The sequence below is a fragment of the Galleria mellonella genome, unplaced genomic scaffold (genome assembly GCF_026898425.1).
Source record: "Galleria mellonella isolate WM207_F2 unplaced genomic scaffold, CSIRO_AGI_GalMel_v1 utg55, whole genome shotgun sequence".
NCBI lineage: Eukaryota > Metazoa > Arthropoda > Insecta > Lepidoptera > Pyralidae > Galleria > Galleria mellonella.
Genome location: NW_026442115.1, coordinates 4,928,553 through 4,953,373, shown reverse-complemented (window position 1 = coordinate 4,953,373; position 24,821 = coordinate 4,928,553). Strand labels below are relative to the sequence as shown.

General features: G+C 33.4%; 4 protein-coding genes across 12 annotated transcripts in view; 2 read left to right on the top strand and 2 right to left on the bottom strand.

Annotated features, from left to right (window-relative positions):
* Positions 1 to 3,624: 3,624 nt before the first annotated feature.
* LOC113521308 (uncharacterized) lies at positions 3,625 to 4,557 on the top strand. Its single transcript, XM_026906812.3, has one exon. The coding sequence runs from the start codon at positions 3,885 to 3,887 to the stop codon at positions 4,524 to 4,526; it is 642 nt and encodes a 213-aa protein (XP_026762613.1). The 5' UTR covers positions 3,625 to 3,884; the 3' UTR covers positions 4,527 to 4,557.
* A 1,908-nt stretch (positions 4,558 to 6,465) lies between these two features.
* LOC113521175 (N-alpha-acetyltransferase 11) lies at positions 6,466 to 8,432 on the bottom strand. Of its 7 annotated transcripts, none has more exons than XM_026906620.3 (5): positions 8,288 to 8,432; positions 7,580 to 7,729; positions 7,142 to 7,307; positions 6,912 to 7,060; positions 6,466 to 6,819 (listed from the first exon to the last, which is right to left on the bottom strand). In XM_026906620.3, the coding sequence occupies exons 3-5, from the start codon at positions 7,299 to 7,301 to the stop codon at positions 6,586 to 6,588; spliced, it is 543 nt and encodes a 180-aa protein (XP_026762421.1). In that variant the 5' UTR covers positions 7,302 to 7,307; positions 7,580 to 7,729; positions 8,288 to 8,432; the 3' UTR covers positions 6,466 to 6,585. The 7 variants fall into 7 exon arrangements, with proteins under 7 accessions (XP_026762421.1, XP_026762418.1, XP_026762417.1 ...); XM_026906617.3 differs by having other exon boundaries at positions 8,283 to 8,419; XM_026906616.3 differs by having other exon boundaries at positions 7,142 to 7,315; positions 8,227 to 8,350.
* Positions 8,433 to 8,560: 128 nt separating this feature from the next.
* LOC113521299 (uncharacterized) lies at positions 8,561 to 15,639 on the top strand. The gene is made up of 9 exons (XM_026906791.3): positions 8,561 to 9,206; positions 9,282 to 9,649; positions 10,571 to 10,657; positions 10,738 to 10,762; positions 11,050 to 11,197; positions 12,556 to 12,729; positions 13,195 to 13,366; positions 14,133 to 14,230; positions 14,865 to 15,639. The coding sequence occupies exons 1-9, from the start codon at positions 9,160 to 9,162 to the stop codon at positions 15,057 to 15,059; spliced, it is 1,314 nt and encodes a 437-aa protein (XP_026762592.1). The 5' UTR covers positions 8,561 to 9,159; the 3' UTR covers positions 15,060 to 15,639.
* Positions 15,564 to 24,821, bottom strand: part of LOC113521431 (breast cancer anti-estrogen resistance protein 1) — an 82,911-nt gene continuing 73,653 nt past the window's right edge. For all 3 annotated transcript variants that reach the window (XM_052898930.1, XM_052898931.1, XM_052898929.1), the window contains exons 2-9: positions 22,979 to 23,119; positions 21,920 to 22,060; positions 21,301 to 21,603; positions 20,680 to 20,866; positions 20,013 to 20,253; positions 19,068 to 19,236; positions 17,819 to 18,042; positions 15,564 to 17,404 (exon numbers count right to left, since the gene is read on the bottom strand). In XM_052898930.1, the coding sequence (XP_052754890.1) occupies positions 17,026 to 17,404; positions 17,819 to 18,042; positions 19,068 to 19,236; positions 20,013 to 20,253; positions 20,680 to 20,866; positions 21,301 to 21,603; positions 21,920 to 22,060; positions 22,979 to 23,119 (1,785 nt within the window). In that variant the 3' untranslated portion in view covers positions 15,564 to 17,025. The remainder of the gene's footprint in view (positions 17,405 to 17,818; positions 18,043 to 19,067; positions 19,237 to 20,012; positions 20,254 to 20,679; positions 20,867 to 21,300; positions 21,604 to 21,919; positions 22,061 to 22,978; positions 23,120 to 24,821) is intronic.

Sequence of the window (24,821 nt, the reverse complement as noted above, 5' to 3'; positions counted from 1 at the left end):
TATATTAGCCCAGCATTCAATAGCCTTACAGACTTATAACTAAAACATGAATTTTCCTTTTATCTTTCGGTAACTTATGTACTCACTGTAAACACAAATTGAACAAATGTTAGTTTCTACTACGTACATATTTGATCATATTGAATCATCTCTATCTCGCGATAACCACAGTTTCTTTATCTAATATCTTAATTCAAAGTACATTTTTGTAAAAAAGAAAATAATTTCTCGAAAATGTGAAGTAAGTATCATAACATTCTAAAAAAAATATAGTGTTTATGTTTTAACATGCGATAATCTCTTGACTTTATAATAATCTCGTATTCGTTCATTTATAATGATTCTTATGTTAATTATTAGGTGTTTTATATTTAACGCATCGTTATAATATGTAAACATATTTATTATCAACATCACTTCAATTTAAACATCATTAAGGTTGTCACGTTATCTCGTTAAATGGCCAGTTTGCCACACAAGAAAGTTTCTTTCAACCCAACCGTGTCTGCCATAAACGTAATATATCATATACATAATGTATATATACTAAGTACTGAGTCTTTGTTATCGATTGTTCGAGCTGTGTGGCTGGCCGGACCATTAATAAATACTATTTCTTGCTAATCTTTCGAAATAGGTACATCAGTCACTTCTTCATATTTGGCGGATATCCTTGTTTTAAATTTCATCGACCCCATAAGGCCATTTAAATTCATCATCAACCTATTATAGTCGGGTCAATTAACGTTTTTATTAATTTGTCTACATTTTTATTAAATTGAATTATAAGATTAGGTATAGATCTTAAATTATGGTATAGATATTATCTATAATGTAAGATGTTAGTATTTATGTTGAAAGCAATATAATTTAAGTAAATCTACGTATTTTATTTATTATTTTTTTAATTAAATTTCATCGCACAGTTATATGATGGACTAAAACTTATCGTCATTCTCTAGGGAAAGGATTGTTTAGTAATAGAGAGGTTAACCCCTATTTCTATCAAGTCGACCTCCACGCGGATGCCCCTGTAAACAATCATGACTAATTTATCGTTGAATTCGTCACGAAGGGCTAAACTGACTTGCATTTTCATCCTCGCTAATCATCCCTCATTGATGCCCCATCAATGTATTCTGATAGCGCAGGCGGGGTTACAATTCCATTACCAGTTTCTAATTCTATACGAAATATAAAATGTCTGCCTAGTTTTGAAACAAAACTTAAGGATTTTTATTTGAGCAAGTTGTCATCTTCTTCATTTGTTTATTTGTATGGTTAACATACTTATTTCTTCAGATATAGTGAGTGAGTAGTATTTATATATTTTTTATGTATTTGTGTAGATGTGTATATGTATGTGTGTGTGTGTGTGTGTGTGTGTGTGTGTGTGTATATAATAATGAGTAGGGATATATATTTACATTATTACATCTCCATATTTAGAAATAATTGAATTTTCACCGTGCCTTCTGATCATACTCCTCTCCATCTAAAGGTTGCCTGGAAGAGATCGTTTTTAGCCATAAGATTGCCCATTGTATTCTCATTGTGATTATTTCTTATAATTGTTTATATCTATAATAAGTTTACTATTGTAATTTTTTGAAGGAAATAATAAAAAGACTCTATCTACCTATCTACCATCAATTAAAAAAAAAGTGTGTTCTTTATCAATCAACAATAAGCGAAACAGACAAATAAGTAGGCAGTGTATTTACTGTTAAAATAAGTACAAATTGTAGTAACTATCGAAAAGAAATATAATTACCACTTTAATATGAAAATATTATATTTAACACTGTTACACGATAAGAGAAAACTCTGTCAGCTAAGTCATCGAGTATGGATTAAATGTTGATAATTTTTTTTTTCATTGGTATATAATTCAAAATTGAAACCTATCCTATCTTATTAGCTTATTACAAAACCCAGACAAAATAATACAAAAGTTATCACTAGAAATAACGTAATGATTACTTGCTCTGTGTTTAGAAAGATATTTAAGTTATCAAAGTTTACAATATCTTGTAATCGTATGTTATCTTAAACATATCTTCTTTTATTAAGCTTAAAAAAAGTAAAACAAAGGAGTTACAATTTTATCAACATATCCTCATCATCATCATCACTACATAGTATAAAACAAAGTCGCTGTCGCTGTCTGTCCGTCCCTATGTATGCTTAAATCTTCAGTTTCTAATGTGATGTCATAAATAAACACATTTTTTTGCACTTATATTGCAAACGCTGGCTGAACCCCGCGAGATAAATCAAAATAATATACTACAGTATGGTACACCTTAAAAAGGTCAACAAAAAGTCCGCGATGGTATATGTCTATCTCTTAAGGATAACCCACAATAACCATTTTTTATCTTTTACGTTTTACGGTAAAAATGGCTTATTTACGAAATGATTTTAAGCAATACACCATTAATTTTTATCCAATTAAGTATCTTAAATACATTCTCCATTTAATATAGATCAATATGACCCTTTCCAGCATGTAATTGAAATTAATACTTCCGAAGATATTATTAAGATTAGATTTAAAATGCAGGGACATAGCGGTGCGGCGGCGTGTGCCTATATAATAGCGCGTCGAAGGCCGCACTTTGCCCTATAGCACTTTATCATGTTTGTATTGTCTAATGACAAAAAGCTGTAAATGTTATTTATAAGGACATTCTGTAGTAGGTAGGTATACTTAGTATCAGCATTGCACCCTTGCGAATCCGGGGCGGGTCGCTAGTTGAAAATAAAAGCGTTTTGAAGTAGTAGATAGGTATATACTCTTTGGAAGTAAGTTTTTTTTTTTTTTTTATAGAATGGTAACATTGTGATGAAATCAACAAGAATTAATTACGATGATTTCCAAGGGAACCGCGTGAAGGTCGATCTGACAGAGTATATTGCTAGCAATGGGGGGTTAAAGCCCCCACTACTATTCCCCTTCCCCCCAAAAGTTTTTCGCAAGACAACACAAAAAATGTCAAAACACCATTCAATGAATTAGTCAATGAAGTGTATATTGCATTTCGTATAAGGAAAAACATATGAACCTTTATGTATTAAGTACTTATATAATCCTATTTCATTTTATTTATTTACAGCGACTATCATAATATCTCTACCTAAGATTTTGACTTTTAATTCGATAAAAAAAAATAGCTTGAACGGTGTACATTTAGTTTAAATTGAAGAGTTGTAGTTTGAGTATACATAAATACGTGATAAAACAATGGTTAATCATTTATTATGATTATAGTGTGCTTTAAATACTACTCGTAGAAAAATAAAGTAATTTTCGAGTTACGACCCTCAAAAATGATACGGGAAAAAATAGTAAAAATGGCGCCGATTACCATAGCGGAAAGGAAGAAGCGAAAGATTTTTTATTTGATATGACATTTATAGTGCTACATAGATTAAGAATAGTACGTAAATGCCCGCAATCTATAAATGTAAATGTATACATTTTTAAGCAGCCTATAAATGTGTTATGATCTGTGGTCTGAATGTTGACATTTGCTTTTAGATTATTGTCTAGGCAGCATGGTCTCCGACCTTAGCCTGTTCCAAACGGAACAAACGTACTAAAAAAAAAAATTAGATTATTGTCATATTCTAGTAACTATTTACGGTGGAGTTTTTCTAATTTGTGTTCTGTGTGATTTGTTTGTAATTTAATCACACAGATCAGAAATAATTTTTCTTCTTTAAATATAAATATATACAGTAATATCTATTCATAATTGGAAAAGACAGTAAAGTTTATATTGTTATTATTTAGATGAAAATTAATTTTCAATTCATTAAAAACTACGCTTTTTCTTTTAATCAAAACTCAACAGCAATTTGAAGAAAAACTACTAGGTATGTCTTCTTTTCACGAAAGACAAAAAAACCTTTTTAATCATCTAAAAGACGCTGAAGACCAGCATGGATTCACTAAATCGAATAAAACTACTCCGCCTAATTATAACGAAATAGACAAAAAAACGTACAGAAAACTGAAACATGAAATGAAACAATTCAGAGGTAAAGAAAGTATCTACAAAAGACAAGACGCAAATATCCGGGAATGTTTAAGAGCGAAATCTGTTCCTGATTACATAAAAAATCCGAAAAAATGGGTATATTATTCATTAGCAGATGTTACACCAGAACAAATGTCTGATGCTACAAATACAGCTACAGCATTGGCATTAATACAAAAATTAGAAGAAGATGAGAACAAAATCGACAAGGAATGTGATAAAGAAAAAGCAGAGGTTGTTTTTAAAAAGCCTACATTTCACAGTTCCTCAACAGTAAAGAAAATATTAAAATCAGAAGATGAAAAAGCTGTATACAAGAGCAATAAGATTGTCATGCCAGAATATATTGTGGGAGTCACCCGTAAGAAAGAAAAGAAGGAGAATTTAATTAAAAGTACATCTTTAGTTAAAACAGATAATGAGAAAAAAATAGAATTAAAGCTGAACCATCTTTATGAAGATGATGAAGAGTCACAATAATTTATGTTAATATATTATTCTATCAGCCATACATGTTTTTGTCATTTACATTGTTACATGTTTTTAATAGGTGATAATGTATTGGTAACTATAATATAGGTTTTTTTAATAGATAAAATGTAATGGTTACGCTGGTATATGCTGGTGGGGCACCAGTGAAAAATGACAGGTGATGAAAGTATGTCAGCCCATCAAAACGAATCCCTCTAGAGTTAACCATGGTGATTTCCAGGAAGAACTAAATGAAGATTAACCTGATAGCATATATTGCTAGCAATGGGTCTCTTAGACCCCATTACTAACAATCCCTTTTCCCCCACATATAACATTATTTCTAAGAGGTCTTGCTCCTCATCTGCTTACTTATTAGCAAAACCCTCCTCTAACCTTTATTCTTTTTTATCTTGTGATTTTAGTCCACAAGCTTCCACCCATTTATATAATTTCATCTTTCTATCTCTTATTTGTAATCATCAAAATATTTTTAATGCAGGACCCATTCAAATGTATTCATATCTGTATTTATAGACTTTCATATATAAACCAAATGACCATTTAGTCTATAAGAAAAATTTTAAATACTTTAGATGTTTAACCAGGAGTTTCTTGTTAAGAAAATTATACAGCAAAGTCCTATATTATATGTATCTATACCAAATATCATAGCAAATGAGGAAATGAATTGTTTGTAACGGAGTCTAATGGTCAAAGTAGCAAATCTCCACATAGGTCCTGCTAGAAAATATTGTGACAAATTATGTCATGATAGGCCAACTAGCCTGATTTCATCATCATGATATCAGCGTATATTCCTTCACTGCTGAACACAGGCCTCCCCATAGACTGTCGTAAAGAACGGTACTGAGCCACTTGCATCCACTGACTCCCTGCAATGCATTTGAGGTCGTCACTCCATCTAGTGGGGGGCCGTCCAACACTGTTTGCTCATACGAGGTAGCCACTCAAGAACCTTCCCTATCGATTGTCTCTTCTTCGCGGTATGTGACCAGCCTATTGCCACCTCAGCTTGCTCGTCCTTCGAGCTATGCCGATGACTGGTTTTGTGGATATAATTTTAGAATCTGTCACGCAAAAAAACTCCGAGCAAAACCCTCTCTATAGCTTGCTAAGTAATTTAAAGCAATCATGTAGGACCATGTTTCGGTTACATAAGTCATCACTGACAAAACGCACTAGTTAAAGACTTTCCTCTTTAAACGCTGCTCAGCCGAGTTGGATTTGTCGGTTGACCTTTTAGTCAAAATTGGACTTACCTAGTCGTTAGGGGGGAGAAGGGATTGTTCGTAATGGGGATTAGTACACCCAATTGCTAACAATATATCCCTCTATCTCCTCACGTTGTCCCCTAGAAACCATCGTGTTGAATTCCAGAGGTATTTATCACGATGGGCGGACTGACCTGCCTTTTCATTCTCACCTATCATCCCTCACTAGTTCTCCGCCAATGTATACCGTTGGCGCAGGCGGGGGTTACCATTCTATTATCATCCACAAAAAAAAAACACGGTTAGGCATGAATTTTAGTCTTGTCCATATTCATCCTAAGACCTACCTGTTAAGCACGATTGAGGTCATTTAACATAGTATTCAAGTCCACTAGTGACTCCGCCATGATTGTTAAGGTAAATCGGAAATGAGTGATGTATTTGCCATTTTGCTTTCCCCATTAGTGTTCATTCCAGCCGAAATTGCAATCAATCATGACACCTAAGGTTAATTATTATAAAGGACATGTTGAACTTTAATATATTTAATATAAAAGTAGACAATCAAAATTAAATATGCCTAAGAAACTAAAAAAATTTTATTGTAAAATTAAGATAAATTTCTCCAAATTTTAAGCTTAAAAACATGCTTTTAAATTTTTTTCCAAATTTAACGGAATCTTATATCTAAAGGACAAAGACTACTGGACAAAAACTGTAGCAAACTTTCAATTTATTGACTATTCAAATTTAGAAGATATAACCTTATGGACAAGATCATGTCTAGTATTAATAATGAAAAGGGTTAAATTTTAAATGCATTATTTAATCTCTCAACACTGTGATATAACTGTTGATTCCGACTTGATTTCCAAATTCTCTGTTTGTTGATTGTCCGATTTATTTTCAGTCGAAAATGCACTGAGATCTCTCATCATAGAATAAGCATCTTCTCCATCAGCATAGTACTTTGGTTCAATTTCAAGAATTTTGAACCCAAGAGAATTTGTGTACAGATTAAGAGCAGCTCTATTACTTTTTCTAACATGGAGTGAAACATACTTAGCCTGAAACAAACAAATTTAAATTATTAATGTAACATAGAAATTAATTTACTATTATATTATAAAAAAAATAGTAAAATCTGTTGTGTGTAAACCTGAAAACATTCCACCATTGCTAAAGAGGCTTGATTCATAAGTTTTTGTGCAAGTCCAAGACGACGATGTGAACGCTTCACAGCAAGTGAGGTAATGTGTCCATGACGATTATCTTCTCCATCTTCTTCCATTTTGGCCAAAACATAACCTAGAATTTTCATTATAATTATATTTATTATATTAATTATTGTTAAGAGAATGTAAATAATTAACAAAACATAATTCTTACCAACAATTCGTCCCTTCTCATCCTCAGCGACATAACTGAGTTGTGGCCAAGAAAGACCATGGTAGAAATAATATTTCATTTGATAATTCTCTGGTAGACATAATAAATTGCAGTGTTGCATGTTCATGAGATCACTAGGCCTTGCGCACCGAATATTCATTTTGACCTGGTGAACTATAAATATTTATACAAACAATTTATTGTTAAACATGCAATGCTATGCCTCAACATATATATATGTACATATATGTTGAGGCATAGCATTATATATATATATATATATATATATATTTGATATTCAGGATTTTTAAATAGTAAGGGAAGAAAAATGTCAACTTAGCAAAAATTAAAGATTACATCACGTCAGAAAACAGATAGATAAAAACAATCCGACAGAGACATATACCTGTATATTGTTAATAGAAACAAATCACATACCTTCTTTGAGAAATTTTTGCTCAAATTATTCCCTTCTAAGTTTTCTTGGCTGTCTTATTTCAGAAGCAGGAGGAGTATCTGACATGCCACCTAGAAGCTCTCGAACAAAACGGAATTTCGACAGGCAACACTTCCAAACAATGTACCAACCTGAAACAAAGAAAAATAACATGAACCAGTTACTAAGACAATAACAACAATCTTTATATAGTTTATCACTGTGAATTATTTATTATATATTAGTAATGAAACCTGCCAATTTATATCAGAAATCGGGCTACTTACAAAACAATACAAAGACAAAGACTAACAATACACTACACACGAAGGTTATAAAAGCTAGTATTGCCTCCTTCATCTCTCACTAAGCATACATTAATGAACACGAAATTAATGCATTCACTTTACCAGAACAACAAAAATATGTACTTTAAAAATCTGAGTGATTCTTACAAGCGTGTCAGATTATAAAAATTAAATCGTTTAAGAGTATTGTAAACTACAGCGCCATTTTGATGGCCTCTTCTAAAAATGTAACTTAAGAAAAGCTAAACTAAAATGTAAACAAATTGTAATTTTCCACTCCTTCCAAATATATTAATTATAAAATAACATTGTATAATTATACTTTATCTTTATTTACGTACTTTTAATTAAACGTTGTTAAAATTAATAAATAGAATAATATAATTTTTATTCATACCTAACCTTTAATTTTGGATTTTGACATTGACATATGTTAAATATTTTTTTTTTATTTTTTATTCCTTATCAGATAAAACTGTCTATGAACGAAAAAATTTGAAAAATGAAATCTTCTGAAATGTGATGGTACAATAAATTAAAATAATACAATATACAAAGTCCACCAAGTGCCGACAGTCTATAGGCAATGGTTACCACTTTCCATCAGGTGGGCCATCAGCTTGTTTGTCATGACTATTTTCACTGACATAAAAATAATAACTACCTATACACGTAAATTGATAACATAAAAGAGCGCGATAGGTAAATTCATATAAAAGTCAAATAACCTACTTTTTATTGCCATTTATGTAAATTAAGTTAAATCTATACTTGTATAAATTATTATATTTATTTAAATTTATAATTTTTTTATACAACTTACAAAGGCAAAAAACAACTTTCAAACATATTAACGTAATACATTGTACTAACGAATGTTATATTATAAAAATGTCTCGTTTTAGCTACTGTCATTGCATATCATAGGATACTAGGACCACGAATACTATTCTTAATCTATTATCAACTTTGCATCTCTTCGTAGTCGGTTTGACATCTAACATTTGTTATCTTTATCTTTATAATCTGTGTTCCTGTTCTCTTTTTGTATCTTATTTTTAATTTTTTTATTTATTTGACTTTTAGTACCTATATTTATTATTATCTCTGTTTATTTGTTCCTATATATGAAATTTATTGTCCTGGTGTAGATAATATGAATATTGTACTCTCTTTCTCCAAGTATTATCAACTTTATTAATAAAAAAAATAGTAAAGTAGTTATTTCGTACTTTATTATTGAATTCCATATAATTTACTTTTAAATCTTTAAGATGAATGAAGACGAGCAAGATAATAAACCATCTGCAACTCCATTTTCGTAAGATATCCGTATTATTTATTTGTTTATTATTCTTAGTTCAAGAAAATTATAAAATTTTTGCCGCATTTCCAGGAGATATAGAAGTCCTATATTTGCTTTAGATGAAATCGAAACTTTGGTCAACTTAATAGATAAATATAAATTTATAGTTTTAAATAAATCTACAAGTACTGCAGCTTGTCATGCTAAAGAAATTATTTGGGCGAAAATAACGAAGGCTTTCAATAGTCATACCTTTAGACATATGAGAAGTGGAGACTGTTTAAAAAATAAGTGGGAAAATTTGAAAAAAGAAGCAAGAAAAGTATCAAAAAACCTAATGGAAATTAAACGTGGTGAATATAGTGACCTAACTAATCAAATATTAAGTATGATGTATGAAGCAGAAAACAGTACATGTGAAGTTGAGTTACCAGAAGAGACTGTTGAAGAAATAAAAGGTAAGGAATATTCATGACATGTTTATATTTAGTTCTCTTGTTAATTGTTTTATTTTCCATATATGAATAAATTTTGTCTGAAACATAAACCTAATATCATTTTGAAAAAATTAAATATTTAATGGTTTACAAGCATGAATGAGGGCTTTTGTTGCATTTGTTTCTACCTGCAGGTTCTGTAGGGGGCCCATGTACTATCTTCCTAATATAATAAAATGTCTGTATATATTTAAGAAAAATGAATATGAGAGATTTTAGTAAGACAGATAGGCCAAAACAGTCATTTTTAGAAATTTTTCTGTATACTTATCTGAATGTTTGTTCTAGTAGTATGAAAAAACTACTGTACTAAATTTAATGTGGTTTTCACAGTTGAGTTCCTGTAGACCTGAGTTAAAATCTGTTGTATGTTTTATCTTGATATATCGTCTAGAAGAGATTTATTTCATTGGTTTTCCTACTTCTGAAATCCACACATATGAAGTAGCAACCAAAAAGCTAATATAAAATAAAAACATTTAACAAAATGTGTTTTACACTTGATCACTATTATTACTTGCAAGTGATCTTTATTAATAAGGTTATTAATTATGATTAAGATGTTTTGCAAATCACTATGACATTTTATCTGTAGTTAAAAAATAATAATAAATTAATACTTTATCATAAACAATACATTTTTCTTTAAGCACGACTTTTTTTATGATATCTGTGTCAATTACTTGTATCAAGTTGTGTTAAATAACTAGAGGGTAGTTAGTAAAATGTATTACATATTATTGGTAGTTGGGCAAATTGGTAATAAAAAACTTAGCACTAAATTACCCACAAGTTACAAAAATAATGAATGTCATGCTTAACAAGACTTTGAGTTTAGAACTTATACTACTTACTTAATAATTATTTTTCTATATTTTGTAGAACCAGAAGTACAAAAAACTCTGAAAGAAGACAAGGCATTGAAAAGTTGGGTAGATAATCATAATAAAGAATCTGATGAATCAACAGGTATTTATTATAAATAAAATGGTCATGAAAATAATATGTAATTTTAAATATAATTTTCTAATCAGTACTTTGATTTTCAGATGGTGAAAGTGAACAAAAGAAAGGGTAAACATTTATGTTGCTTTTCAAATTCTAACAGTACTAAATATTTCTAATATGAATTAATCTGAAGTCTAAGTGATAGATAAAATACTATGAGCTCCCTGCCGAGGTTTTCCCAAGAAACTACAGCATGGGTTCTTCAAAAGGGGGGTAAAGAGGTTTCTTCAGGGTCGGCATCGCATGCGCGTGTTTATAGGTTACGGTGACTGCTTACCATCAGGCGGGCCGTATGCTTGTTTGCCACCTCAGTGGTATAAAAAAAATAATCAATATATTACTTTCCTTTTTAGGTTATATTCAAATACAAGTAGATCAATGAACTTCTCCCCACATGAATGCAGATTGCTGCTTAAGTGTGTAAGGGCAGAAAAAATACATATCTTATGTAAGGATAACTCAACTAAAGCTAATAAATTGAAGAGTGATGCTTGGTGTAGGGTATGTAACTATTTTTATTAATTATGTAGATTTTCACTGTATACTTTTATTGTGGGATTATGATAAAATATAATAAAATTATTACTATTATAAGTTTATGATATATTAATTCTTAAACTAATTATTATATTTTGATTATGCTTTTTTAGGAACTTTTGTTTATTTATAAGCTTTATTGTACATTTATATTCAAAACAAGAGACAAAAAGAAAAAAAAGTACAAAATTCCAAGTCTGTGCTCTTTTTTTTTTAAATAAAAAGTCATTTCAGAAGACTTCTTTCTTCTTTTTAGGTAGGTTTTATCATATATATTTTTTTTTAATTTTCAGACCTACCTACCTAAAATTCAATATATTTGTGATCTACATCATTTGTTTTAATTTTAATAAATTTATGTATATAGAAACCTCTAGCAGTAACAAAATTATTACTGATGTACAAAAAAAGAACCTAATTTATTATTAAAAAATATATTGTTACAACATGAAATAGCAATAAATAATTGAATTGTCAATATCACTTTTAAACTACTCAAATTTTCGTGCGGTTTCCGAAAACAGGACAATTTTGCATCCCCAAGTTCATTTCGAAGACACCTAGACTCGTAATTATAAAAACGGACAGTCTCATTCAAAACAGGATATCTGGTCACGTTAGTTATTAATAAGATTAGGGTACTGAATTTGTCCACAATAATGACTTAAATGCCGTATTCTATGCAGTGTGGACCAAGCATAGAATATGCTACCCCTTCTTTTCCTGTGGGTATCGTAAAAGGTAACTGAAGAGATTTAGTGGTAGAGGGATAGGCAGCAGCATCCCTCTTAAAACTTCTCTAGTTATTAGAGAAGTTAAATTAGGAAAGCTTAACTGCGGTTGCCAACCTGCCTGACAAACGTGGCAATTAATGGCTGAATACATTCAGCAGTTGACAATTAATGGCTAAATACATTCAGCAATTGACAATTAATGGCTGAAATTATAATTGACTAAAAATTCATTACCATCAAAGAATTTCACAGATTTTTTTACTTACCAGACTGGTTTCAGACTATATGCATATATAAAAAAAAGTACAAAATCAAATTGCAAAGGCCTATATATAATAGATCGATTAATTGTATTTTCTGAGTATAAATTATTAATTTAAATGAAGAAATATTAAAAATGGCAAAGAAGCTGACTCCACATGATAGAAAGTGGTAACCATATCTGAAAATAGGAATATGTGAAAGATTATATTCCGTAAAATCCATGGCGCATCACAGAGTACACTTTAACACTGTATTTCATAAAAAGTGTTTCCATCAAATAAAATATACAAATATTTTAATGATTTTTTTTTTATCAAATTGCAGGTAACAGAGGCATACAATAAACAGTGTCCACTAAAAAGAACAACAAAAGTCCTGCGCACAAAATTCACAAACATGAAAAGACTATCTAGAAGAATTCGTGTACATGGTTATTTAGCTAAGAAAATAAATAAGAAACATGTCCAATTAGATGAAGAATGTAGTAATAGTGATAAGGTATTTTTATTAATGATTTTGGATACTGTATTCAGTTATTTCACTGATATCGTGAATTTATTAGTTGTAAAGCTTTATGTATATTTATTACTCAATTTGCGTAAAGATAAAGATACTTTTCAGAAATTTGTATCATAAATAAACATATGTTAGTAATCAGTTGTAGTGCTGTAAAATTTGATTTGACAGGAAATTTACCTTAAAAATTGTCATATTAGGATGCAGTCCTCTTTCAATTTCTTAGTTATATATTTTGAACCAAAAGAGGGGGTTATAAGTACATTATACAATATCTTTATTAGTTCTGAGCTGATTTATATATATATATATATATATATATATATATATATATATATATATATATATATATATATATATATATATATATATATATATATAATAACTTGCTGTTTTGTAGTGGAACAAAATATTATATTACTACTATTATACTATGTTGTGTTGCAGACAATAAAAACAGAGCCTATTTATGAAATCAACGATGAACAAATGCAGAATGATGATGCTCACAATGATGATGATAATGATTTTAATGAAATTCCCAATAATGTAAATAACAATCCCATTAACATGGCGCCAGATCCTCTTAGCACAGTGCTCAACAGTGATTCGGGAATAGGTAATATTTTTAGTTCCTATTTTCCTCTCTGGCATACCCCATATTATAATATCAAATATGTAAAATGTTAAGCTAGTATGGCCAACATCAAAAGTTGATAAGCGTAATATATATATATATATATATATATATATATATATATATATATATATATATATATATATATATATATATATATATATACACCATTATGTCTATATATATTTATTTATTAGATACAAATAGAATAGTATTCACCCCTGTACTATTGGTATACACTAGCAAAGCACCGTGAGTGATGATAGATAAGGATGAGGCAGATTAGTTGGCCTTTATGATAGATTCAACAGACTTCAATGGTTTTCACAGTGAACCGCGTGGAGGCCGACCTGTTGGATTAATAGTATGTATACACTACTAACAACCCCTTTCCCCCATTGTATATATTTCTTCAAATTTGCCCTTATACGATGTTCATGTAATTTTGGTACTTGTTGAACTACTTATACGTACGCAATAATATTTATGGGTTTTGTAAATCTTCAGAATTTTATCGATTTTTGATTTCGACTACGTCTTGGATTACAATTGTGATACCTTTTTTATTTCTATAACATTTTATATGTTTTAAAGAACATTGGCCTATCCCACGACACGACAGGTACAATATAGGAAAATAAAAAATAAATTAAAATTTCACAGAAAGGAATTCTTAAGTATTTATTACTTACATTTTTAAAGGCTATAGAAAATAATTAAATCTCATTAGATGGTAATTTAATTTCAGGTTCAGTAACAAATATGGAATCCTTTAACATGTTGGATAACAAAGAAATATTGGAATTAAAAAAAGAGTTGTTGAATTATGAATTAGAAACAGCCAAAGTAAGTTGTTTACGCAGTATTTATGCTATGTAATAGGTATTATTTGTTAGTTATTTCTTAATTCTTAGAAATTTAATTAATTATTGCTCTTTTTATATTATTGTGAGTGAAAAATAAGCAAACACCATTAAGATGCCATTATGGGTATCGCAAAATATATCGCATTTCAAGCCTTAAATTACAATCGCTCCTCAGTCTTCCTGTGTCAGAAATTGTTTTGGGTATCTTAGCCTTCAACCTGGAACTCACTGCCATATTATGACAAATCGATATGATATAATAATACCACATAAAACCCAACAGGTTTATTGAAGTTTTTTTTTTTTGTATTATTGATATCCATCATAATTATTTTATGCTAAAGTTATGTAGTATATAATATCCGCAATTAAGACACATTTGACGACTCTCTAATTCTATTTATTATAATTTATTTATAAGCGATTAGTTAAATATTGTTTCTAAGATCCGGACAAACTTACAATACACTCAAAAATACTACTTTCCACTTATTATTTTATTCGTTTAGTTAATGGCAAAATGTTGCCACATGTATACTTCATATTTCATACAAAAAAAAATAGATAAGATAGGTATTGAACCAAGCAAGTCACACGAAATTAATCATTTCCAGTTAAAAAGAAAAAAGTTAGAAGACGAAATACAAGAGGAAGCAATCGCTAGAGAAATGAGAGCGACAGAGAGGGCATTGCGACTCCGCGCGGCAAGGCTGGAAGTAGTGGCTGCCGAAATGAAGCTGCCGGTCGGCCATCCCGCCCTCCACTATGCTCAGCAGGAAGCGCGTGCGCAACCTTCGTACATGATATAAAATCATATTTATACGGTAGTAATTTTGCACTACTAAAATTTCGCCACCAGCGATCACCAGGGGGGAAGTACCAATGACATGAATGCAATGCATGACAACAGACTTCTATAGGTGATAAACCACTGTATAAAATCTTCTTATACTGTAGTACTAGTTTTCAAAGCCAGTCATTAGCCCAGAATAAGGTTGTTCCAATATGTACCAGGGATAAAAGGACGGAGATCACTGGCAACGAAATTTTACTCATATAAGCAAGCCGAAAGTAGTGCATATTTTTTGTAGTAGAACGACGAAACAGTATTTGAAATAATGTTGCTCTAGAGTATTGTTGACGAGTCAATAAATCGTCCGTAATTCGATATTTGTTTCGCAATTAATTTTTTTTTTTTCTATATAATTTTCCTATATTGATCTCATTGTAAATAAAGACTTGAAATCCTAACTTTTCATAGGTAATTTTTTAAACTTTTTATAGGTGAACGGTAAAAATAAATGAAACGAGAGTTTTAAATACGAAAATTTGTATATTTTAATTGATTGCGCTTTTACAAGATGATTAAATTACTGTTCAATATTAAAATCATTATTTTAATACATACCTATGCATTTGTACAATTTCATCTATACCTAACTAAACTACGACACCTATAAATATATTACACATCACTAATTTACAACATGCTTTTTACACTGATATCATATCTATCCTACATCTATCTACTTATATTGTATAAAGTACAAAATGTAGGTACGTACATACATACAGTAAGTAACGACAAGCCACAAGTATATTAATGATGATCAGCTTTAACATATAAGTAATTGAGCACAAATTGCTATTTGTCGAGTCAGTCATGATTGTTCAGAGCAGATTGCGTTACATTTGCTAGCAGGCTATTCTATTTTTAAGTAGGTCTTGTATTCGTTTTATTATTCAATTCAAAAATATGTATGGCATCATAATACTCGAAATCTCTTCATGTAGCACAATTCTTCATTACCAAATTAGTAGCTCTGTAGATAGTAGCGGTTGTTTATCTTCATAGGCCAGATGCCATTGATTTGACCATATAAAATGTTCTACATATTCATATTTGCATATTGTTTATTGATTTTTAGTAAAATATTGTATTGAGCATTCAATCAGACAAGGAACGTATCGATATGAATTATATTCATAAAACTAGTAAAACTGATATATTTCTTTTAAAAACATACATAGTTGCCAGTAGTTAGGCGTCGTTCTAAACAGTACTCATACAAGAATGTACAAGCAGTTTGAATCAGTTATAAAATGCGTTAACGATACTAAGTACTATAAAATGGTACAAGTGATGAAACGCGTCTCGAGACTCATTCAATCGATGTAAAACTAAAGAACTACTTACTGCGCGACAAAATAATGTCGCACATTCATATCCACATACACATTCTACAAATATTTACGATACTGTTGCAAAATTGTATAAAACTGGACGGACAACTCAACTCACTACGGCAAAATGAGCATCCAGTAATAAAAAAGTCGCTATTCTATTGCGAACTCCGTTTTAAAAAATGAAGATTTCTAAATTATGGCAGCCTTCGTTTTATACCATAGATATATTTATAGGTAACATCTAAATAGAAACTCGTTAAAACTCGTCACACGTCGGCAGTCTACGTTATCGTATTGTACGTCGTATCTAGACAAATTTCTTTGGTAATGCTGCGCGCCCCTCGGTTTCCTACCTCGGTGGCCGCGCAAGGAAGACCCGGCCCGACGGCCGTCGCCATCGGGGTGCTTCAACTTCCGCGCCATCTCGTCGGCGAAGTGTTCTCCTCGCACACTTACACTCCAAGTGTCGCCCCGGAGACTCCGCAACTCGTCGGAGAGAGATGACACTCGAATGCTAAGGATTCACATGCGATGACGCAGCGCTCATTTCACCCGCGTGCCCGCGTCGACTGGACGCCGACATACGGCTTATATCTGCAGAGTAGCCAGCGAGGGTGTCGCGGAGGGGGCGTGCGGCGTGTGCGGCGTGTGCGGGGTGTGCGGGGAGTGCGGAGTGAGCGGCGTGAGGGGCGTGGAGGGCGCGGAGGGCGGCACGGCGGTGGCGGGCGTGGGCGGGTCGGCGGCGCGGGGCGCGGGCGGCGGGTCGGCGGCGCGCACCAGCACGCGGCGCAGCTCCTGCGCACGCGCCGCCAGCGCCCGCGCCGCCTCCGCCATCTCGGCCACCGCGCTCGCGCACGGGAACTTCTGCGCCGCGGCCTTGGTCTTGGCCACCGTCGTCGCTAGCGCGTCCGACAGCGCGTCGGAACACCTCAGAGCTTTCGTTTTGAGCCCGGCGTGTTGGGCACTCCTGTAGACAAAATAATGCCGATTCATCGAGTGTAAAGAGAACCATCTTATTCGTTAATGATATATACATTGTGGTGATCAATATATGAATATAATATCTCTAAAATACGCGAGGTCATCTGCATAGAAGTTTTAATAAAACCTATACAAGTAAATATTAAACGTATACTGGAGAGAGTAGCGCTGAGTCAGATATAAAACAGATCACGGAATCTGATCGAATGATTTGACGATGACTCAACAGTCGCGGAACCAATGAACTTTCAAACGACGAACGCACCAAGTAATAGAGTGAGATCCCATATGTAATATAATCGACCTTAAACACATTATAATAGAGCTCACTCTACTTCAATCCTATCTATGTACAGTATCATTGAGCTAAAACTTAAGAAGTAACAGATTGAGATCCCACCTGTGCACAGTGTCGCCCACGTGCACGATGCGATGCGCGCTCAACACGACGAACTTGCCGTGCGCGAGGAACACGTCTGGCGGTTGGCCCATGTCGACGGTACGCAGGAACGCTTCCACGGCGGTGGCCAGGTGGGCGCCGTACGTGGCCGTCTGCGCCGCGTAGAACGCCGCTAATGCGCGGTCGTCCGCAGGCAATCGTGCCGCTGCCGCTACTGCGCTCACCTGCACCACAACACTTGATTAACATTTCATCCACAGATCGAAATATTACTAGCTAGACTAGAGGTCCAATGTAGACTTACATATAGCAGCAATTGTATATAGTTACTAGTGTAAGGATGTTATTTACTCCCCAAAAGTTTCTAAGCTAATTTCACCATCATATATAGCAGATGTATCTTAGTGGAGAAAAACCTATCAGTACGAGGTGACAAAGAAGCGGATATAACGAAGCTACGTCTAAATATAACTACAGCGGGTCTAATATACAATTAACAATTATTACACAAGTAATCATTCTTTGTAGGTATTGCTTTTATTAGCGTTTATTGTTACCAATCCAATAAACCTATCTTAGAATTTTATATTATAGGTATATTCCTTAAAACATGTGTCATTACATTTTTATGTTTGATGGGCGCTAGTCATTACGGAAAATTATGACGACATTTTACCTAAATATATTTTTGTACAAATTTATTAAGAGCTGTTAATATTTGGATGAGTAATGAGTGGTTATTAAATTTAATATTTAAACCACCAAAGATTAGCTAATAATGTTGTTATCTACATCAAAAATAAAAGATAATAGTTTATATATAATATGTCAACGTTATATCTAATTATAAAATATCTTATATATTTAGTTAAAAGCTAAGAACAACGAATTATATAGAAGGAATGATAAAATAAAAATTGTAAATCATATGGTTGCCTCCTTTCTTCTTAAGCAAATATAATTAGTAAAAAGAGGACGAAAGATACACCATCAGTTGCTATTTTTCTCAATTCACAGCAGGCTAGTGTATAGAAAATGTTTGATATGTCAATTATTTGTCAATAACAACTTTTACATTACTAGATTATACATTTGACACAGTTTATGCAGAAAGTATGCATGCAGGTTGTATCTGAATTTGATAAGGTTATACGGCCGTATTACGTTTTCTATAATACACTAGCCTGCTATGAATTGTCAATTTTATCACTCCTGTGTAATTCCTTGTTCTTAGGTTAAAAGTACTCACCTCGCCGGCATGATCAGCGTCTCGCACTAACGCATCGAAGGAAGCCCTTAATTTATCAGGCAGTGCGGCGCGGATCTCTGCGTTGCGTTTACCGATCGAAGTCCGCGACTCTAGTCGCACGTAGTCATACTCTTCCGTCCATTCGTGCTCTGGCACAGTCGCAGATCGTCTACAACGAATAATATAAAAATGATAAAGTGTGGAAAATAAATATCACTTACGTATACCTATCTATAGCTACTCTAATATTATAAAAAGGTAATAATTGTTTGTAATAGTTAAACTCAAAAATTACTCTAAAAATTTACAATCCGTTTAAAATTTCCGTAGATATTGCGTTACCTACTTTATCTAAAATTATAGATGAATTAAGTAAGAACCTCCCATTGCCCATTTGATTACTTTAATATAAGCATGTCTCATTGTATCTCACTGTGATAAATTGTGAAGAGAAAATAAATCTATTTATTATTATTATTATTGCAAATCGCTTTAAAATATTCAAGTATCCTAAATCAATATCAAGTGCGATCCTGATAGGTTGTTATCGAGATAGGTTGTTATTTAGTAATAAATATAAGATTGTAAAGGATTTTTAAAGTAATATGAGTTCAGATTAAGGGTAGGCGATACATATAGGTTTAGTTACTATATTTATGTAGTGGCCCAATATCGGATAACTAAGTATTAAAAGCGGGATAATTGTCACTAACAATGTAAGATATAGCATAGATAGCATCAGTATATAGGAGAGAAGGATTTGGTAGTAACGTAGTAGCTAACGGCCCATTGCTAGCAATATATCTTGTCAGGTCGGTCTCCCTGGGAACCATTATGATTAATTCCTTACGAATTTATCACGATAGGCCAACTGACCTGGCTTCACCCTCACCTATTATCACTGACTGGTGTCCCGGCAGCATATCAGTATATAAAACAGCTAACCTGAACAGCAGCGAGGCGTTGCCGTTTATGAAGGAGGCGGCCCGGCGGACGTCCTCGGTAAGTGATCGTGCGCACGCGACGAGCTGGTCGAGCGCGTCCAGCGAGCCGTCGGTGGGCTCGCGGTCGCGCTCCAGCCGCTCGGGCGCCCAGTCGCCCGCGTCCAGCGCACTCGTCGCCTCGTGGGTTATGCGTTCCGCGTCTTTTAGCGCCTTCACCAGCGGCCGTAGCTTGACTGCGATACCTGGAAATTAAAAGAAACATATTATAATATGTTTGCATCAAAAGCTTGAGCATAATTATCTTAGAGCATTTCGTCATAGTCGTAGAATACTGACGGATCTGACACAGATCACATATCACATATTATGATATGATAAACATAAGAGTGACATGGCATTTACTATCAACTGTTGAACATATGGGAGGCATATGTTGGGGTATTGTCACTAGTTGCCACGCTTGACAGGCAAGTTGACATCTGCAATTAGGCTTTGATGATATTTTTAGAAAGATGCTGTTGCTCATTCCTCGACCATTATAATCATTTAATCAGCAATTATTCCTCCAATGGATAAAGAAGTGGATGTGACAATCTTTTTACCACTTGGTAGGTAAAAAATTAAAAAGTCAAGCTAGAAAAAGTAAAAATAATTGGTGTAGTAGTGACCTTTGTCCTGTGCATCGTGCGCGTTGGCCAGCGTGGCGTCCGCGAAGACGGCAAGGTCGTGCAGGGCGGCCCGCAGACGCGCACCCGCCACGCGCACGTCCAGCACGCGCGGTCGCAGAGCGCCGCGCCGCCGCCAGCCCGGGCACACATACGACAGTAGCCGCGACACCGCTGCCGACGCCTCTTCCTGATCATATTTAAAGCAAATTAACAATTAAGCACGCTTAGAAAAATATCATATCATATCAGATATATTGGAAAGTTCTCATGGTGGGAAAAACAATAATTTTTCTACAAATTCTAGGGTCACCTAAGTAGTATAAATATAGACCCCTAAATAAAAACACAAAGTGCTCACATTTGTCGATGCGTCTGACGCTACTGTTTTGATTGTATCATTTGACATACCCAAATTTGTCGAAAATATCGGGCAGAATCCAACATGTCAGAGAACAGGCCTACTAAATTATCGATGTTTTCTGTCATAATTATGATCATCATAAGAAGTACCTATCTATGTAAATTCATTATATTCACTCATACCATTATAAGAATTTCTTAAGAAATTTCCTTTTTTTATTTCGTTAAGTCTGTCAGATACAAGTAAATGAGGAACCACACCTGTAATCTTTCCAGGGCTTCTAAAGCAGCATCACACGGTAAAGGTAAGGCTCGCGACCGTGGCACGTCGTATGTACTCGAAGCAGACGCCGCTGAATGAAGCGAGCTACCACTGTTGGCGGAGGCGCTTGATGTAGCTGACGTGAGTGAGCCGGTTCCGCTGCAAGCTGAATCCGCACTGGCGGGCCGTGGTGCCCTTGGTGCGTCATACCAATCAGCTTGTGCTCGCGGGCAATCATACATCACAATACGCTGCACTGGCATAGGAGCACGTGGAACATCATAGTGTGAACATTCCTCGATCTGGAATAAAATATTGCTTTTATATTATATATAATAAATTTTAATTTTGCTGTGCTGTACTAAAATGAAATAGTTTCTTTTATTGGCTCACTTAGATAAAAAAATCTTATTCTACTTATTCGAAAACTACAGTTACAGTAATCGAGTAGCCTTTAGGCGATGTTCGAATGAAAATAAATACTTAAAGCTCTAATGACTAAGGTTACCAGAGTTTCTAAGAAATGGCTTGTTACAATGCTTATGCGTCATAAGCTCTCTTGTTACATTTGCAACTAAAATAAATAATAAGTAATACATAAGCAGAGAGCAAACATACTTTAGTAAAAGGCGGTGATTGCTGAGTCGGTAATGGCTGGTGAGCTACCGGCGCTGGGGTGCGCGTGCGCCGCCTCTGCATCGCGGCGCTGGCATCGAACACACCCGCCACCACCCTTAATCTGTTTCCCGGACATATTCCCTGAAAAAAGAAATCATATTTATTCTACCATAATAAAAGTCTTTCCATACTGTTCTATATTGCGTATTGTACTATGTAGTAAAAACCATTTTCAATACTTCAAAAGTGTTTCATCATCATCATTAAGGAATAATTGTAATCTTGCTCATGTGCAGTAAAACAGTATGATTTATTTTACTTTTAGAATTTCTCATCTATGTTCTCAAGATGGGTAATGGTGATTATCCAATCTCTCGACTTACTCAGAGCATGACCCAATTCACATTTTAACTTTTATCAGGGCTATTACGTGATAAAGTATCAAGTTATAGCTTACAATCAAAGTTTCGTCATCCAAGAAGGACGACGGCAGTTTATTAAGATCAAATTGCTCAAAATTGTCAATTTACCTTTGATTAATTGCTTTTGCGTCAGTGTGTATCTGATTTTTTAAGAAGAAAATGTATATTCGAATAAATAAAAGTACTTTGTATTAGAAACGTGACGTTGGAATTTGAATTATCGAATTATCTTTGATACCAATTTTATCAGTACATAAATTAATCACCAAAATATTAAATCCATGCCTATGCCTCCGGAAAACTCTACTCTTAGCTATCCAAAAGTACTTTCACACTATCGACAGAATACTAAATCGGTATCCTTACTTTACTATAAATGTGTAAATAAGTATGTTTTAACGGCATACCCAATCGTCAAAAGATTTGGTATACACGTTTTATATGGGACGGAGTTAGACATAGGCTGCTGTTTATTCTGATCACTAACCATGTTCCGATCACGCTGAGGAAGTCACACGTAAGGGCTAATTTAGTAAAAACTAAGATACAAAAGCTAACTAGCCATGTCACATTTAATAACAAAAAATACAACAAAAGTACAAAATTAGATAACGAATAGATACACTCTCATACGTACTTGTCTGCCTCTGAGTGAGCACAGCCACCAACCCTCGCTGCCGCCCGTGTTTTGCTCTAGCACCGTAAGGAGGTCGCCGCGACGAAAGGCCAGCTCGTCCGGCGACTCGGCTATGTTATCGTACAACGCTCGCGCCATGCACTGAAACAATGGAAATTATTTGTCAGTAGGGAACAATAGGAGTAGATGGATTTATTTTCTTAAAGGTATATGTAGTAAATAACCAGATCTGCTAATTTTGAGATTAGTAAATATTCTTGCCTAAATTAAGGTAAATTTGTAAATTTCTCATATACATATGTCTGCGACTCTTATCTATCTTTAAAAAATTAGAGATCTGTTGATTGTGGAGCGACCTCAAATACATCACAGGAAGTCATAGGAGTCAATTGAAGTAAATAGCTCACACAGGTGGCTGGATCGTTCCTAGAAGGGTAAATGAGCAGCGACCTGTGAATGGCTAATAATAAAGAGGTTGATATAGTAAAAGTGTTGTGTAGTTAATTGTGTACCTTATGCACTGTTATTCTACATAAAATCAGTGGTTCATATGCAATGATTCCGGTCGGTCGATGATGCTTAATAAGTGGAATTAATTTTGAACTTTATTTAATTTGCTGACACACCATAATTTTCTACCGAACATTTTCTTGCTACATAAGCTAAAATATAAACTTCCCTAAAAAGAAATAGGATATTTTGCACTAGCGAATCAGACGCAATAAGGAATTTATTTTAAAGTATAAAGCGTGATGATAAATTGGTCGGATTACGGTCTATCGATAAAGAATGCTATATACTCGTAGCATTATATTCATCTCTTTCACCATATAGGTATTTTTTGTAAAATATGATTAACACTCAATATAAATGTTTGAAAAATTTCGATTATTGTCGACCATCTGGTACTTCTCACATTAGGTACATTGATTAAAAAATCGTTTTTAATTACGCTTTTAATATTAATCTTACGAAAAAGACCACACGGATGGTCGTGACGCACTTACTTTTTACCTAATAATTATTGACTGCACAATTTAAATAACATGAATAAACACAATAAATCAAATGGGAATATTAAACCGACACCCACTGCCAAATAGGCCCACCCAACACCTACAAGACTTTAAACTATGGATCTCATACATTAAAAATTATTTACAACAGTTATTATGATATCGAATGCTAAAATAACACCATTCATCTATGCTCCCATGTTGGTTATAATCTATGCTGTCCTTATTAGAATTCGACACCGCCATCTATTTTTGCGGTGCATATGTTGCAGTACGCAGCTGCAGTGGAGTGGGTTCTAAATCAGCCTCTAATGATGGATTGCATTGTGCAATGTAAGTACAATATTACTGTGGGCGACCCGTTATTGAGGCAGGCCATGTCCGTTTCTGATACAGTATGGTACAAAATATTGATATGTTCATTCAGGCAATGTCGGCCTACATAATTATACATACGTACCTATACATTTGGCTCTATACATTTATAAGAGCTGAACATTAAAGATGTATAAAACAGTTGTTAACTGATTTCCTTAGATTAAAGATAGATACTCTTTATTGTTTCTTCCAAAAGATTACAACATTAAACTTATTATAGATACAAACAATTACAAGAAATAATCACAGTGAGAAACCAATGGTTGACCTTATCGCTAAAAGCGATCTCTTCCAGGCAACCTTCGGATGGAGAGGAGTAATTATAAACAGTTTGATCGGAGGCACGATGAAAATTCTATCGTTTCTAAATATGGAGTGTTAATATATGTAATAATGTAAATATATATCCATACTCATTTATATATATATATATATATATATATATATAT